Genomic DNA, 12,251 nt, shown 5'->3' on the forward strand with positions numbered 1-12,251 from the left:
AGTGTGAGGAAAGTAGAGTACAGCAAAAAACATACAATTGGCAACGATTTTTCCTCTCTTTCATATTCTATGACACTGATTTTTCTTCCTTATATAATTATTAAAAGAGGTACAAATAAGGGATGCATGATATATGATTTTTGGTCCACATCCGGTATTTTACAACTCATTTGGGCAATAACCAACATGGATACCCCCCCCCACCTAATCACAGAGATTTTCTAGTTTCCTCTCTTGTGGAACTAAAATACAATGTTATTCTGCATACTCTTTCAGCAAAAACAATGTTACAAATGCTGAAAAATATGTAATGTTTACTTATTGTGCAAAATAGGAAAAAATATTTAACCCCATATTATGTATAAAATGTCAAATTTAATAATGACAATTGTTCTTAAACAAAAAAAAGTAAGATATGAGCATCCAAGCCTACTTAAAACAGATTTGGATTATGTTCTCCCAGTGCCTGTTTTTTTATGAGTTACTTATATCAGTAGAAAGCCGATATCAGATATTTAATTTTGAAGCCAATATCAGCCGATACCAATAATACCATGCATGTCTAGTACAAATAATTCATTTCAGCTGTTATTTTGTATTCATAGACAGTTATGAAGTGTGCATCAATGTAATCTTTTCTTCAACCTTAAATTATGCTTCTGTAACCAGAATACTTGTATTTCCATCGTCAGTAGTCAAGTATGTCAGTTTCAGTTGGTCAACCAGTAGATAAGCAGTTTTCAGTCTATCTGGAGTCAAGCCAACATATGTTTGCATTTTAGACAGTAGGAGTTAACGTTTTAGCTCAGTTGAATGGCCACATCACATGCACGGTAAATTCACCAGACAACTTGAAGGCAGCAAAGTTCGGCCATAAACACATCCACAACTTAAAAGTAAGTAGTTTATTTCATTGCCAGGAAAGTAACTTTAATGTAAAAATGAGCCTGTTTCAGATGGCAATCTGGCACCCACACTATAAAAATCACCTTTATTTTTTGCTTTGTTTCATATTTACATACATGTATATAGTTTTTACGATGCTGTATGAGAAGACAGAAGCTTAAGTTTGTTTCTAAAATGTTTGTTTTACATTTGAAATTCATATATAAATAAGCTATTTCTTCCATAAGTGATTGTAGGTGTCCACTTTGAAATCATCCTCATAATGCTCTATAGTCTGTTTTTTAGTTTTCTTTATTTCTCTCTTCTTCTGTCGAATTCGTTGTTCCTCTTCAGACAGAGTGGAGAGGTTTACTGGCATCTGTCAAAACACACAAAGCAGTGCACATCAGTTTAAAAGCTGAAATTACAGACTGATTATGATATGCAAAAAAAAAAAAAAAAAAAAAAAGTATTCAAATAAAGATCTAGGTCACCTCCCTACACATTTCCTTGTTTAAGAAATAAAGCACAAAACCATAGCTGAGAGCAAGATGCCCAAAACATCAAATTCAGTGACTTATTTTTATTCACTGATTGGAAGATTTGATGCACCACTCTAATAGGTAACTCTTTTACACATCCACTAGAGAACTGAAATGTTCAGGATATGTTACAGAATGGTGGCATGTGCAAATAGAAATGTCTGCAGCATTCACTTTGATTTCTTGCAAATATTTTCCACTCAGCCCCCCAGGAAACTCTCTAGATCAGTGAGTGAGACAAGTTACGAACACAGCAGCAAATTTTTTCTGGTAGGGTTTACTCCTTGTGTGCGAGTGAGCATGATGGTACGAGTTGCTTCTTCATGCTCTTTTCTGACAACTTGTTTGCTGCTTTCACTCCCTCCATTTGTGGATTTGCTCAAATATATGCCATATCAGTTTATCAGTCTTTTCTGCCGTTCTTAACTCAGAGAAATCTGTGATTTCCACAAACTAATTCCTGCATCCCTGTGGACTATAGACAGATAATCCCATACACCCTAACCTGTTGACACATTCATTTGCAAGTCACTTTGTTGTTGGCAATAAAATTTAGAAAATGATGGGAAAAAATATTAGTGGATTATGGTTTCGATTTCTTCACGCAGCAGATAAACCTTGCAGTTCTTGATATTCACCCATTAAAGTTGTGCAGTAAGGCAGATCAGCTGTTATAGGACTAGACAGTTTTGACATTTGTTAGAAACCGGGCTGCGTTCTGTGGATATAAGATGTGATGTACAGCTGAGGCTGGAAGTGGTAGAGCGGAAATTATCTGTTGTCATAGCAGCTGATCAGTCAAGACTTCAGTGCTGCTTAATCAACAAGATTCAGACAGCAAACTAGTGTAGCTTAGTGCTTTTCAATCCTCTGTGTGAAACCAAAACACATCCACACTGCTAATTAAAGCTGTCATGATAGACTCATTTGAAACATATTCTTACAGAATACAGAGTACAGAATAACACCATGCTACAGCCTGTCAGAGTAAACAATGCTGATGATGGATAACTGGTGGAGAGGAGCTGAGACAAAACCCCACAAATGTAGATGTGAATGTTGACTGTACACATCACAATATCAAGTTTTACATTTATGCAGTTTGCTGCAACTTAAAAATGTATATATAAAGCTCAGAAGTCACAATTTTTACATTTATGTATTCCAAAACATTCTTTAAGTTTAACTTTTACAAGCCAGTGTAGTATACCAACCAGGAGGATGCGCCTGGGCTCCTTGTATCTGATGTTAATTGTAGAGCCATCAGGACGGACCAGCATCACGGGGTACATTCTCTCATATTTCTGCCGACCACAGCGGACCACTGACGTCTTGTTGGAGTTAAACTGAGCGGTTTGAGAGTGGAGGAGTGCAGCCTGGCCGAGTGGTGACACCAACTGGAAACCTGCGCGTGACAACGCGGGGTACATACATCTGTTCACATACAGACAAACATATAAACACAAAAGTTAGTTTGTAGAATGCACCACAGTTCATTCGAATGAAAGCGTGGCTTATATGACAGGTACATTATCCGTCAAGGCACCACAACTTAGCTAACGAGTGCTACCTGCTAATGAACTGTATGTAAAGCCTTTTTCAGCGCTGCAAAGCTCTGTACAAGTCGCTAGAACTGATCTCGAGGAGAAAGTATTTCTTACCGTGTGACCAGACCAATAGGAATATACAAATTCTTCAGAAGTATATTAGCCATCGCGGACCACGCCAGACTGCTAACTTACAGCTGAGTGCTGCTGTGTCCTAGGTTAGGAGTTACAAGTCCGCGCGACACTGGATAGAAGGAAAAGATGTGGGAGGAGGATTTGTTTTGAATGTTTCCTAAAATTAGAGTTGAGGTAGGCTGACTTGGTCACACCAGGTACCACTAGCTGTGCGTGCTCTAACGGGATGGCTAGCGTGAAGTTAAAATAATAAATAAGGTCGACCGACGCAGGCGGTCACCAATGAAAGGTCGTACTGAAACAGAAGAAGCCTCACATTGGTTCCGACATGTCTGAGATCAGGGCTTGCATTGGATGGAGCGCCCCGTTTGTAAGGTTTCTCATTATTAATTTACTCATCAAACTGTACAACGGACTGTTTAAAATTTTGGATTTTTATCTAGCCACGGAACTGATCTGCTGATGTAGCCAGCATGCATTATTGTGAGTAAAGTTAAGAGAGGTATGGATGTTCACAGCACTGCAGTAATCTTGAATGTCACTAGGTGACAGTGGAGAGGAAAACTCACATTTTAAGAGGAAAAAAACTTCCAGCAGCAACAGACTAGTGAAGGGCGGCTGTCTTGATCAGCTCTGAGAATGACAATATGAAATATATATCAAGGAGCACCACAACTCTAGACCAGGATACCTGCTGAGAAAGAAAGAGAACCACGAATGAATGACCAGTTATATCATATATTCTTACATGGAGAGTGTAAAGGGCCTCTTTCACCTACAGTTGTTACAAACAACATGGTTCAATATGGTAAACATGGTATTGCACCCTTTTTGAGCTGTAAAAATTATATGACTGTACTGTTATGAACCTGTGCCGCTGTTAAAATGGACTAAAACGTGTATTTAAAAACTTTCAGTCAACTAAAAGAAATGAAAGGAAATTAAATTATTATTAAAATATTATGTTGGATTCTGCTTGGATTATTTGATTGGTGTGTTTTAATAACATATACGAGGTTTAAAAAAATTATCCGAGCAAATGTAGATTTGAAGTTCCTGTAAATAAGTGAGACAAATAAAACGTAGATTTAGTGTTTCACTGTTCAGATGAGATGAACTGGTCATGTGGAATTACAACCACAAGATGGCGCTAATGTAACTATACAGATGCCAACTCCACTAGACGCAATAAAGAGGAAGAAGTACTGGACGAGGAAGAAACGAAGAAAGAATATAAAAAGAAACCATCTCGTGACCTGTAGCTGAAGTCACACATCAGGTAAATCAAACCCGCTTTTTCTGACCCGAATATTTCCGCAAATGGTCGCCCTGTTTGCGACTTTCTGTGTCTAGTGGTATTATTAGCTTGTCATCTTGTTATTCTGACTGAATCAGTGTGTTTAATTAAAATAGTCACCACCTGCAGCCGAGGGTCTGACCGCAACCAAAAACTGTTTCAGCTTCATACTTAGTATGTTTGATAAAATTGTAAATTGTATATGTACACTGTGGTACACGATCTAAAAGTTATCAACCAGAAAGAACTTACGTGTTGAGCGTGTTGCTGTAACTGTTGATGCATGTAATGATTATTTCCTGATTATTTCGCTTCCTCGTTCTCTCTTCAGTAACCACTCAGCTCAACATTGTGCATTTCTTTATGCTTTCTTAGTACCGTTTTGGATTAAAGGATGAAAACGACCTACAACCACAGGGGGAAGGGAATCTCAGCTTATCACGCTACAGTCATTTCTCACCTTCTTCATTCAGTTAATTAATATTCACCACACAGGTGCAGCCCAGAGCCTGTATCTATAGATCTAGTGATGCTATGGTGTTCTGGTCTCACAGGACTATTCAGAGCGTTTCTACAGATGTTATCCATGTGTGATTCATTTTCTGACTGAAATCTTAATTTTATGGTTTTGTTGTCTCTAAGTGTTCACATTGTTGTAAGAACTAAAAAAATGGATCAGGCCTTGGTTTCTACATCTAAATGTTAGAAGTATTTCTGCTAAAATGCATATTGTTGAGATTAAAAGTGATGACATAATGGTGCTATCTGAAACTAGGTAGCTGATGATTTAAAATAAAAGTGTAGATGATGTAGGTGGAGTTGTCATGTTTAACCCTTTTAGTTTTGTTTTAGTTAGTTGCATTATTTAGTTGCAGCATAAAAATACATGATAACTTAAAATAAATGATTTGGTTGACACATCAGTGCCACTTCCAGTGAGTAGCACACATATTGTTTAGTTTTGTACAATCTATATTTGTTTTAATAAATTGGACTGTTTTATGTTTTCTTGACAGTAAATAAAGAAATGAAAGTTGGCTTTCTCAGTTTGCAGAATGCTGTCGTAGGTTCATGTAAGTGAGGATGCTCTCATGCTGGCATGCTCCGTTTCTTTTGTTTGGTTTCAGGTTGCACTCATTCTGCAGAGATGGCGATGAAGTGGCTGCCTGCTCAGCTGCTGGCCTTGTGGTTGCTGACCAACATCTCTGGTGACTGTTCAGTTTATTCTGGCTTTTTATTGGGGCTTTGTAATAAATTCACCAAAAGAAATAAACACTGAATAACCAGGGAGAGATCTCCATTTGTGTGAAGTGAGATGCCATCTCCTCACTGAAGGAATTGGTTGTTTTCTTATAACACTGTACCTATTTTTTTCTTCATTTCATTTCTGAGAAACATTTAAACTTTAAGCAAAATCAAAACAAAAATTCCTGGCTGGACACAACCAAAGATACTTTATTGTTCATTACTAATGTGAATGTGGGAAAACTGAGGAGAAGAGATGCTAAATCCAGTTGAAACTCTGTTCCTTTCGTAGTCTGCAGTCAGTCGGCCTCCCAGTATTTTGAGTTGTTTTCACACATCAACACTAGAGATGTTCAGGTGAAAAGCTGGATGGTTTGATACGGCGTTTTTCCATCCCAGCAGGAGGCTTCCTGCTGCCGATATGAGGAAGGAGGTTTGGGGATCTTAACTGACAGAAACCTCAGCTTTTTTCATAACATTATCTCATGTCTGATTGTCTGTCTTAATGAAAAATTAAATCTTTGCAAACCTTTTAATACTACTAGTTTGGTATTAATAATTCATATCCCTTCGTCCTCAGAGTCCACTGTGTCTCTGCTTGCACCTGATGCTGTCACACTTCAGGAAAATTCGAATGCCGTCATCACTCTAACTTCCAGGTAATCACAGAAATGCTCCTGAACACACCAGAGAAGACCAAACAAGGCTCCATGTTCTTTATTTATTTATTTATGTTTTGGTTTACATCCTATGTCAGAATCCGTGTTTGGATGCTAATTTGTGTGTTTGTGTGTTTCCCTAGTTCAGCTGTCAACCAGTCAGCAGTGTTTCACATAAATGTAACCTACAGCTCCAAGACAAACTACTCCTGTATAATAACACTACCTGATGAGGTAGCGTGCAATCAAACTTGATAAGTTTATGTTCAGTCATCCCTGATTTTGTCACTGGCTGAAATGATTCTGTAGATGAGGTATTAATGGACTTCGCTTACCAGCTCCACTCTCCATTTCCTCCACATTTCTGTTAAACCTCTTAGTTTGTTTATCAGAGTTACTTCCTGTATTTCTTCAGGTGTTGCTGCCAGTGGAGTCCACATCGGTTAATTTCACTGTGATGGCTCACGATGTTGGTCAGGTGACCACATTCCTGATTAGCAACAACACAGACCTCAGCAGGTGCGTTCAAAAGCAACATGGGCTGACATCATAAATGCTTCATAAATTCAGCTTTGGGCCCACTGGAATAACAAACCAGCATGATGAAGTTACAGGAAGCTGCTTGGAGTTACCAGCGGCCTCACACGTATAGTTTAGTGGGTGTAAATATCAATGTAGCATGAAACTCTGGGAGCAGCTGTGAAAATGTGCGATCTGTCCCGCAAACTCTTGTCAGAATTTGCAAACTAATGACATTTTTTTTGGAGTTTAGATTAACCATATAACCACTGACAAGAACCAAACCATGTGTTGTGCCAAAAATGAGTTGAAGCCAGTTGATCCACTGTCTGGTGTTTTATATAATCCTGCTTCTTTCTTTAGTTTGTCTGTTAGGATTCGCTTCATGGTGATCCACAGCAACATCCTGTCAGTCATCAGTCAGGTGATAGGCTGGATTTATTTTCTGGCCTGGTCAGTGTCTTTTTATCCACAAGTCTGTGAAAACTGGAGGAGGAAAAGGTAGGGATCAAAAAGGTCACACAGTATTTTTACCTCATGATCATTTCTTAAATAGTACCTCTAAACACCAGATATATCGTATGTATGTATATATATGTATGTAAATAAGTGAGGCCAAAACTAAAATTGAAGTTTGTGCCATAGTTTGAGTTTAATCAGTTCTATTTAGAAATGGCCTATGAATATATTTGTGGTGATACCTCTGTGCTGTATGGGTCACAGTGTGTCCTTGTGACCTGGCAGTCAGGAGGACTCAAGACTCATTTAAACTAATGTCTGCCTTCAGTGTTGTAGGTCTGAACTTTGACTTCCTGGCTCTCAACCTCACGGGCTTCATCGCTTACAGTGTCTTCAACATAGGCTTGTTCTGGGTGCCTTATATAAAGGTAAATTCACCCAGGCTTTAGTTTTTTTGAGAAGGTTAATGATGTTAAATCTTACCTCCTGAGTTGAAGGGGGTGACTCCTCTCAGCAGAGGAGCCTGACAAATGAAGGCTCTGCCTCCGATCTGAGTCAAGCACAGTTCCAGTCACATGTATTTTAATGGAGGCATCAAAATATGACCAAATATAGTTCTGTGCTTTTCTTGACGTATTCATATTTTTATAACTGTATGATTTTTGATTCGATGGCTAACATCATGCTCACCTTGTCCTTGTTTGGAGCTGCAGCAGGTTTGAGTGATGCATATGTAGATTGTTTTGCCTGCTGCTTGTTAAGCTGCTGTGTGTTGTTTTTCTCCTGTAGGAGGAGTTTCTAAAAAGGAACCCTAATGGAATTAACCCTGTCAATGCCAACGATGTTTTCTTTAGTCTTCATGCTGTCCTGCTCTGTGTCATCTACATCATCCAGGCCGCTGTCTATGAGGTATGTGTCCCTGATGTCGGGATTTTGACATAAATGAGGAGGGTGAAGGCTTCAGGAGGAACTTGGAGGAATTATAGTTGTATCATACTTCTGTCATACCCTCACTGTTTGGACCTGAAACATTGTTGGATGATTAAAACCACGGTGAATTACAAATTTTTATGTCCTTTCTGTTCCAGAGGGGGGGTCAGAAAGTCTCATGGACAGCCCTGATCTTGTTGCTGATTGGCTGGGGATTTGCTTTGATCAGTTTATTTCTTGCTGTAGCCAAACAAATCTCCTGGTTGGATTACCTCTACTATTTCTCCTACATTAAACTCGCTGTCACACTCATCAAATATATACCACAGGTGAGCTGTACAGAAGGATGCTAAAAAGGCTGCAGACATGGATAACCTCAGTTCCAAAAAGGTTGGGACACTGGAAACATGCAAATAAAAACAGAATGCAGGGATCTGCAAATCTCAAATGTTATTCGTAATGCACCATATCAAAACTCTGAAAGTGAGAAATTTAACAGTTCTATTCAGACAAGGGTAGTAGGATGTTGTAACATACCTGACGCGTTGCTGACGTGTTAACAGCTGTTTTCCGGAGGTGTGACCGTCCCAGCAAACCTTTCAGATCTGCTGGGATGGCCATGCCCCACTGCCGTGTGGTGGTCTCTGAAATAGGGAATCCCAGGTATGTGAGAGCACGTACGGCCCCTTGTCCCGGTTTATTGAGTTGCCAACCCACTTCTTTTTACTGCTGCGTTGACTCCGTGTTTTTTCATGATCTTTTGTATCGGTTCCGTTATTCCCCGGATGTATGGTATGGTTAATGAGTCTTCAGTTGGCATGTGTTTCATCTTCCTTTCTTTTTGTTTATTCTATTTTCTTTTTACTTGTTATTTTCCTTTTGTTTATGGCCCATTTTGGATATTGAAAGTGCTCCACAGCATCCTGTCTGTTTTTAATGCTGTGCCTGAGTTCACAGCACAGAAATTAAGCTGAAGATGATATAATGTTCTGTAGATCATAGAATATTCAAAACATTCCCAGTTTTACACTGAGAGAGATTTTTCTGGATTTACTGCTCAGTTTGTAGACAGAATTCATTGCTGATTGCTGAACCTCTCCATCTTTACTTCTGGGAGACTCTGCCTCTCTGAGGTGTGTTTTTCCAACCATTCATGTTTGTGACCTGTTGGTAATTAACCCGGTTAGATGCGACATGTTCCTCCAGCTGTTTCTTTGAGCGACCACTTACTATTTCGGATTTTTGTTGCCCCATCTAAACTTTGAGACGTTACTGACATCAAATTAAAGATCAAATTATCTCACTTTTGATATTTGGTACATTTCTTTTATTTATTTTGAATCATTTTAATTTTTTTTAAAATATGTGTTTTGGGATTTATAAATAAGTGTATTCTACTTTTAATTTACATTTTAAGTGTCCCAACTTTTTTGGCAATTGAGCTTGTAGTAAAAACGATCTTTTCTGTTATTCAAAATAGAAATATCTTCATATTTCTCAGGTTTTTGTTTCCTTTAATAGCTTCACAGAGTCTGTGTATAGTTGAGGTCATCGTTGCAGTATATCTGAGTTTGTTTTAGTGAAAATATTCAGGAAAATGAGTCCAATTAGCAGATTGTGTGTGAAATGTTTCTGCTGGTTGTTTCCAGGCCTACATGAACTACAAGAGAAAGAGTACAGAGGGATGGAGCATAGGAAACGTGCTGCTGGACTTCACCGGTGGAACCCTCAGTATTCTACAGATGATCATTCAGTCGTACAACAATGGTAAATATTGTAGTTTGGTTTATAATTTGGTTTTTAGTTTCAGAAAAAGCTCTTCCAAGGTGAAGATGTTTGGATAACCTTGCAGTGCTGTTTGTGTGGAAAGAATAATTGGCATCTTTCAGCTTGCAGGGTCAGGTTGCACAATGCCATCAATACTTCTCACTTAAGGATGTACGCTATAAAAGCTAAATTGTTTCACCGCAAGGTACTTAAAATTTCAGTCAGCTTTTTTAATGCACATGTGCTGCTGATCCTTAATAAAAGTGTATTTAGCACTGAAGGCTGTAAATTAGAACTGTCTCTTTGGTTACTTGACAAAACAATATATATATCGAGATATATATTGTATATCGTGATTCAGTTAAAAAATATCGAGATATAAGATTTGGTTCATACTGACCCAGCCCTGTTACCTGTCCATGAGAAAGAGCTAGTAGCTAGTAGCCTCTAGCTCTCAAAGTGCTCTGTTCTTTGGATGCTATTCTGGGTTATGTACCTTTCTCTATTTGACTACTTCTTCCCCAACAACCGTTGTTTCTTTAGAGGTATTGTCGGATCCTGGTTGTTTTCTGGTGAACGTTTCATTCCGCACTCAGCCATTTAGCTTTGAAAATATACCCTGCCGTTTCCCACTTGCTGTAGCCTTTTATAGGAAGGGAGGGCCGAGGGCTCTGAGAGGAGGCGAGTCACATCAACGTGCAGCCGGACCGGCTGGTAAACACGGGGCTGGAGATCAGCACAGAGACATGGTGTATGACGTCATAGTTTTTCCACATAGCGATTTATTTATTTCTTTAATATAGAAATGCTGAATTTCCGTCTGTTGCCCCTTCAACTCTGTTGTTTAAATGACAACAGCAGAAGTAGCCAAGACTGTGCTGATGTTCATCTTATTAAGAAGACTTGTTACGTGTTTGCGAATAAATAGTCCCAACAATACAGGAGCTGTTACAAAACCTTGTTAAGGACACTGCTGATTGGCTGAACGATTGATGTGTAAAACTAGTTATTCTTTCATGCCGGTTCTTTAATGCTGATTTTTCTTGATTTCTGGAGAGGTTTTTTAGATTTCGGTGCAACAAGTTTGTGACAAACAGCACAGTGTTCTGCATTGCAGAGGTTAGGTGGTTTCATCTGTGTCTCCATCACAAGGTTCTGATAATTGTTGTTATAACAGGATTATTATTGCAACAACACATCATCAGTAGGGTAAAAGTAACCTGGTTCTACTTTAGTGGATGGAACTATGTTATCAATATTGGGATTTTGTTTTTTTTTTTTTTGTTTTTTTTATGGTATCGTCCTAATGTAGTGACATTAATACTAACTGTGATGTGTGTCCATCCACAGATGAGTGGAGGCTGGTCTTTGGTGATCCGACTAAGTTTGGTTTGGGTCTGTTCTCTGTGGTGTTCGACATCCTCTTCATGGCTCAGCACTACTGTCTCTATAGACATCCGGCCCACTATCAAGCCGTTTCAGAGCAACAGGACAACTAATGCTGACCTGAACTGACACGTGGAGCATATCTGATCCACCAGCACGTGCCTTTGATAAAGAGACTATCCTGTCTGAAGTTAAAGCAGGAAACGGGATTAGCATGACTGATTTTGATTCAGCTGCTCAGTGACTTTCCCACCCATCCCAAAATTTGTCTCAGGAAAAGCTCTTTTTTCTTTTTTTCTTACACCGTTTTGGTTAATAGAGGCCACCCCAAAAATCTAACAAATAAATGCACTTTTTATTGAATACGACATCACATTTGATGGTGTTTATGATCACCACTAAGTTATTATCATTTGTTTTAGAATCTTCCGACTGCTTTGGCCATTTGATTAAATATCCTGATTAGTTTGCATGTTAAACAAGGTAAGAAAAAGCAGGAAAATCTGTGGCAGGAAAAGAAACAGTAGTCTCCAAAAACTTCTGAAATTAAAGTGGGATGACAACCCATGATGCACCACAATTAAACTGCACTTGTCTTCAAGAAGAAACTTAATTGTCACATTATGACACACAACACGACCCTCCTTTCTTTGTTCTGGGTCCGCTCACCCACATCTTATTTTTCCTGCAATGAAGATCCTAGACCAAAAGTGTAAAATAAAAATCTTTCTTGCACATCACTACAGTGCCTTAGCTTACTTAAAAAAGGTGCTGCTGGTTTGCTTGATGCTGAACTAAGCAGAAATTCCACAGTACGATATCCTGTTACTTCTGATTTCTCTTTGAATGCAAAAAAAAATGTATATTGATCTTGTTCATG

General features: G+C 38.7%; 2 protein-coding genes across 4 annotated transcripts; one reads left to right on the forward strand and one right to left on the reverse strand.

Annotated features, from left to right (window-relative positions):
• Positions 1-965: 965 nt before the first annotated feature.
• On the reverse strand, positions 966-3,807 carry mrpl55 (mitochondrial ribosomal protein L55). 3 transcript variants are annotated; one of them, XM_042006268.1, is made up of 3 exons: positions 3,679-3,807; positions 2,642-2,861; positions 966-1,264 (listed from the first exon to the last, which is right to left on the reverse strand). In XM_042006268.1, the coding sequence occupies exons 2-3, from the start codon at positions 2,855-2,857 to the stop codon at positions 1,118-1,120; spliced, it is 363 nt and encodes a 120-aa protein (XP_041862202.1). In that variant the 5' UTR covers positions 2,858-2,861; positions 3,679-3,807; the 3' UTR covers positions 966-1,117. The 3 variants fall into 3 exon arrangements, with proteins under 3 accessions (XP_041862202.1, XP_041862201.1, XP_041862203.1); XM_042006267.1 differs by lacking the exon at positions 3,679-3,807 and adding an exon at positions 3,089-3,410; XM_042006269.1 differs by lacking the exon at positions 3,679-3,807 and adding an exon at positions 2,998-3,074.
• Positions 3,808-4,286: 479 nt separating this feature from the next.
• Positions 4,287-12,129, forward strand: ctns (cystinosin, lysosomal cystine transporter). The gene is made up of 11 exons (XM_042006265.1): positions 4,287-4,388; positions 5,534-5,614; positions 6,232-6,310; positions 6,454-6,544; positions 6,726-6,829; positions 7,193-7,330; positions 7,617-7,716; positions 8,078-8,197; positions 8,377-8,547; positions 9,868-9,985; positions 11,336-12,129. Exons 2-11 carry the CDS (start codon positions 5,554-5,556, stop codon positions 11,482-11,484), a joined length of 1,131 nt encoding a protein of 376 aa, XP_041862199.1. The 5' UTR covers positions 4,287-4,388; positions 5,534-5,553; the 3' UTR covers positions 11,485-12,129.
• The last annotated feature ends 122 nt before the right edge of the window (positions 12,130-12,251 follow it).

This window comes from Melanotaenia boesemani, chromosome 14 (assembly GCF_017639745.1).
Source record: "Melanotaenia boesemani isolate fMelBoe1 chromosome 14, fMelBoe1.pri, whole genome shotgun sequence".
In the NCBI taxonomy this organism is placed as follows: domain Eukaryota; kingdom Metazoa; phylum Chordata; class Actinopteri; order Atheriniformes; family Melanotaeniidae; genus Melanotaenia; species Melanotaenia boesemani.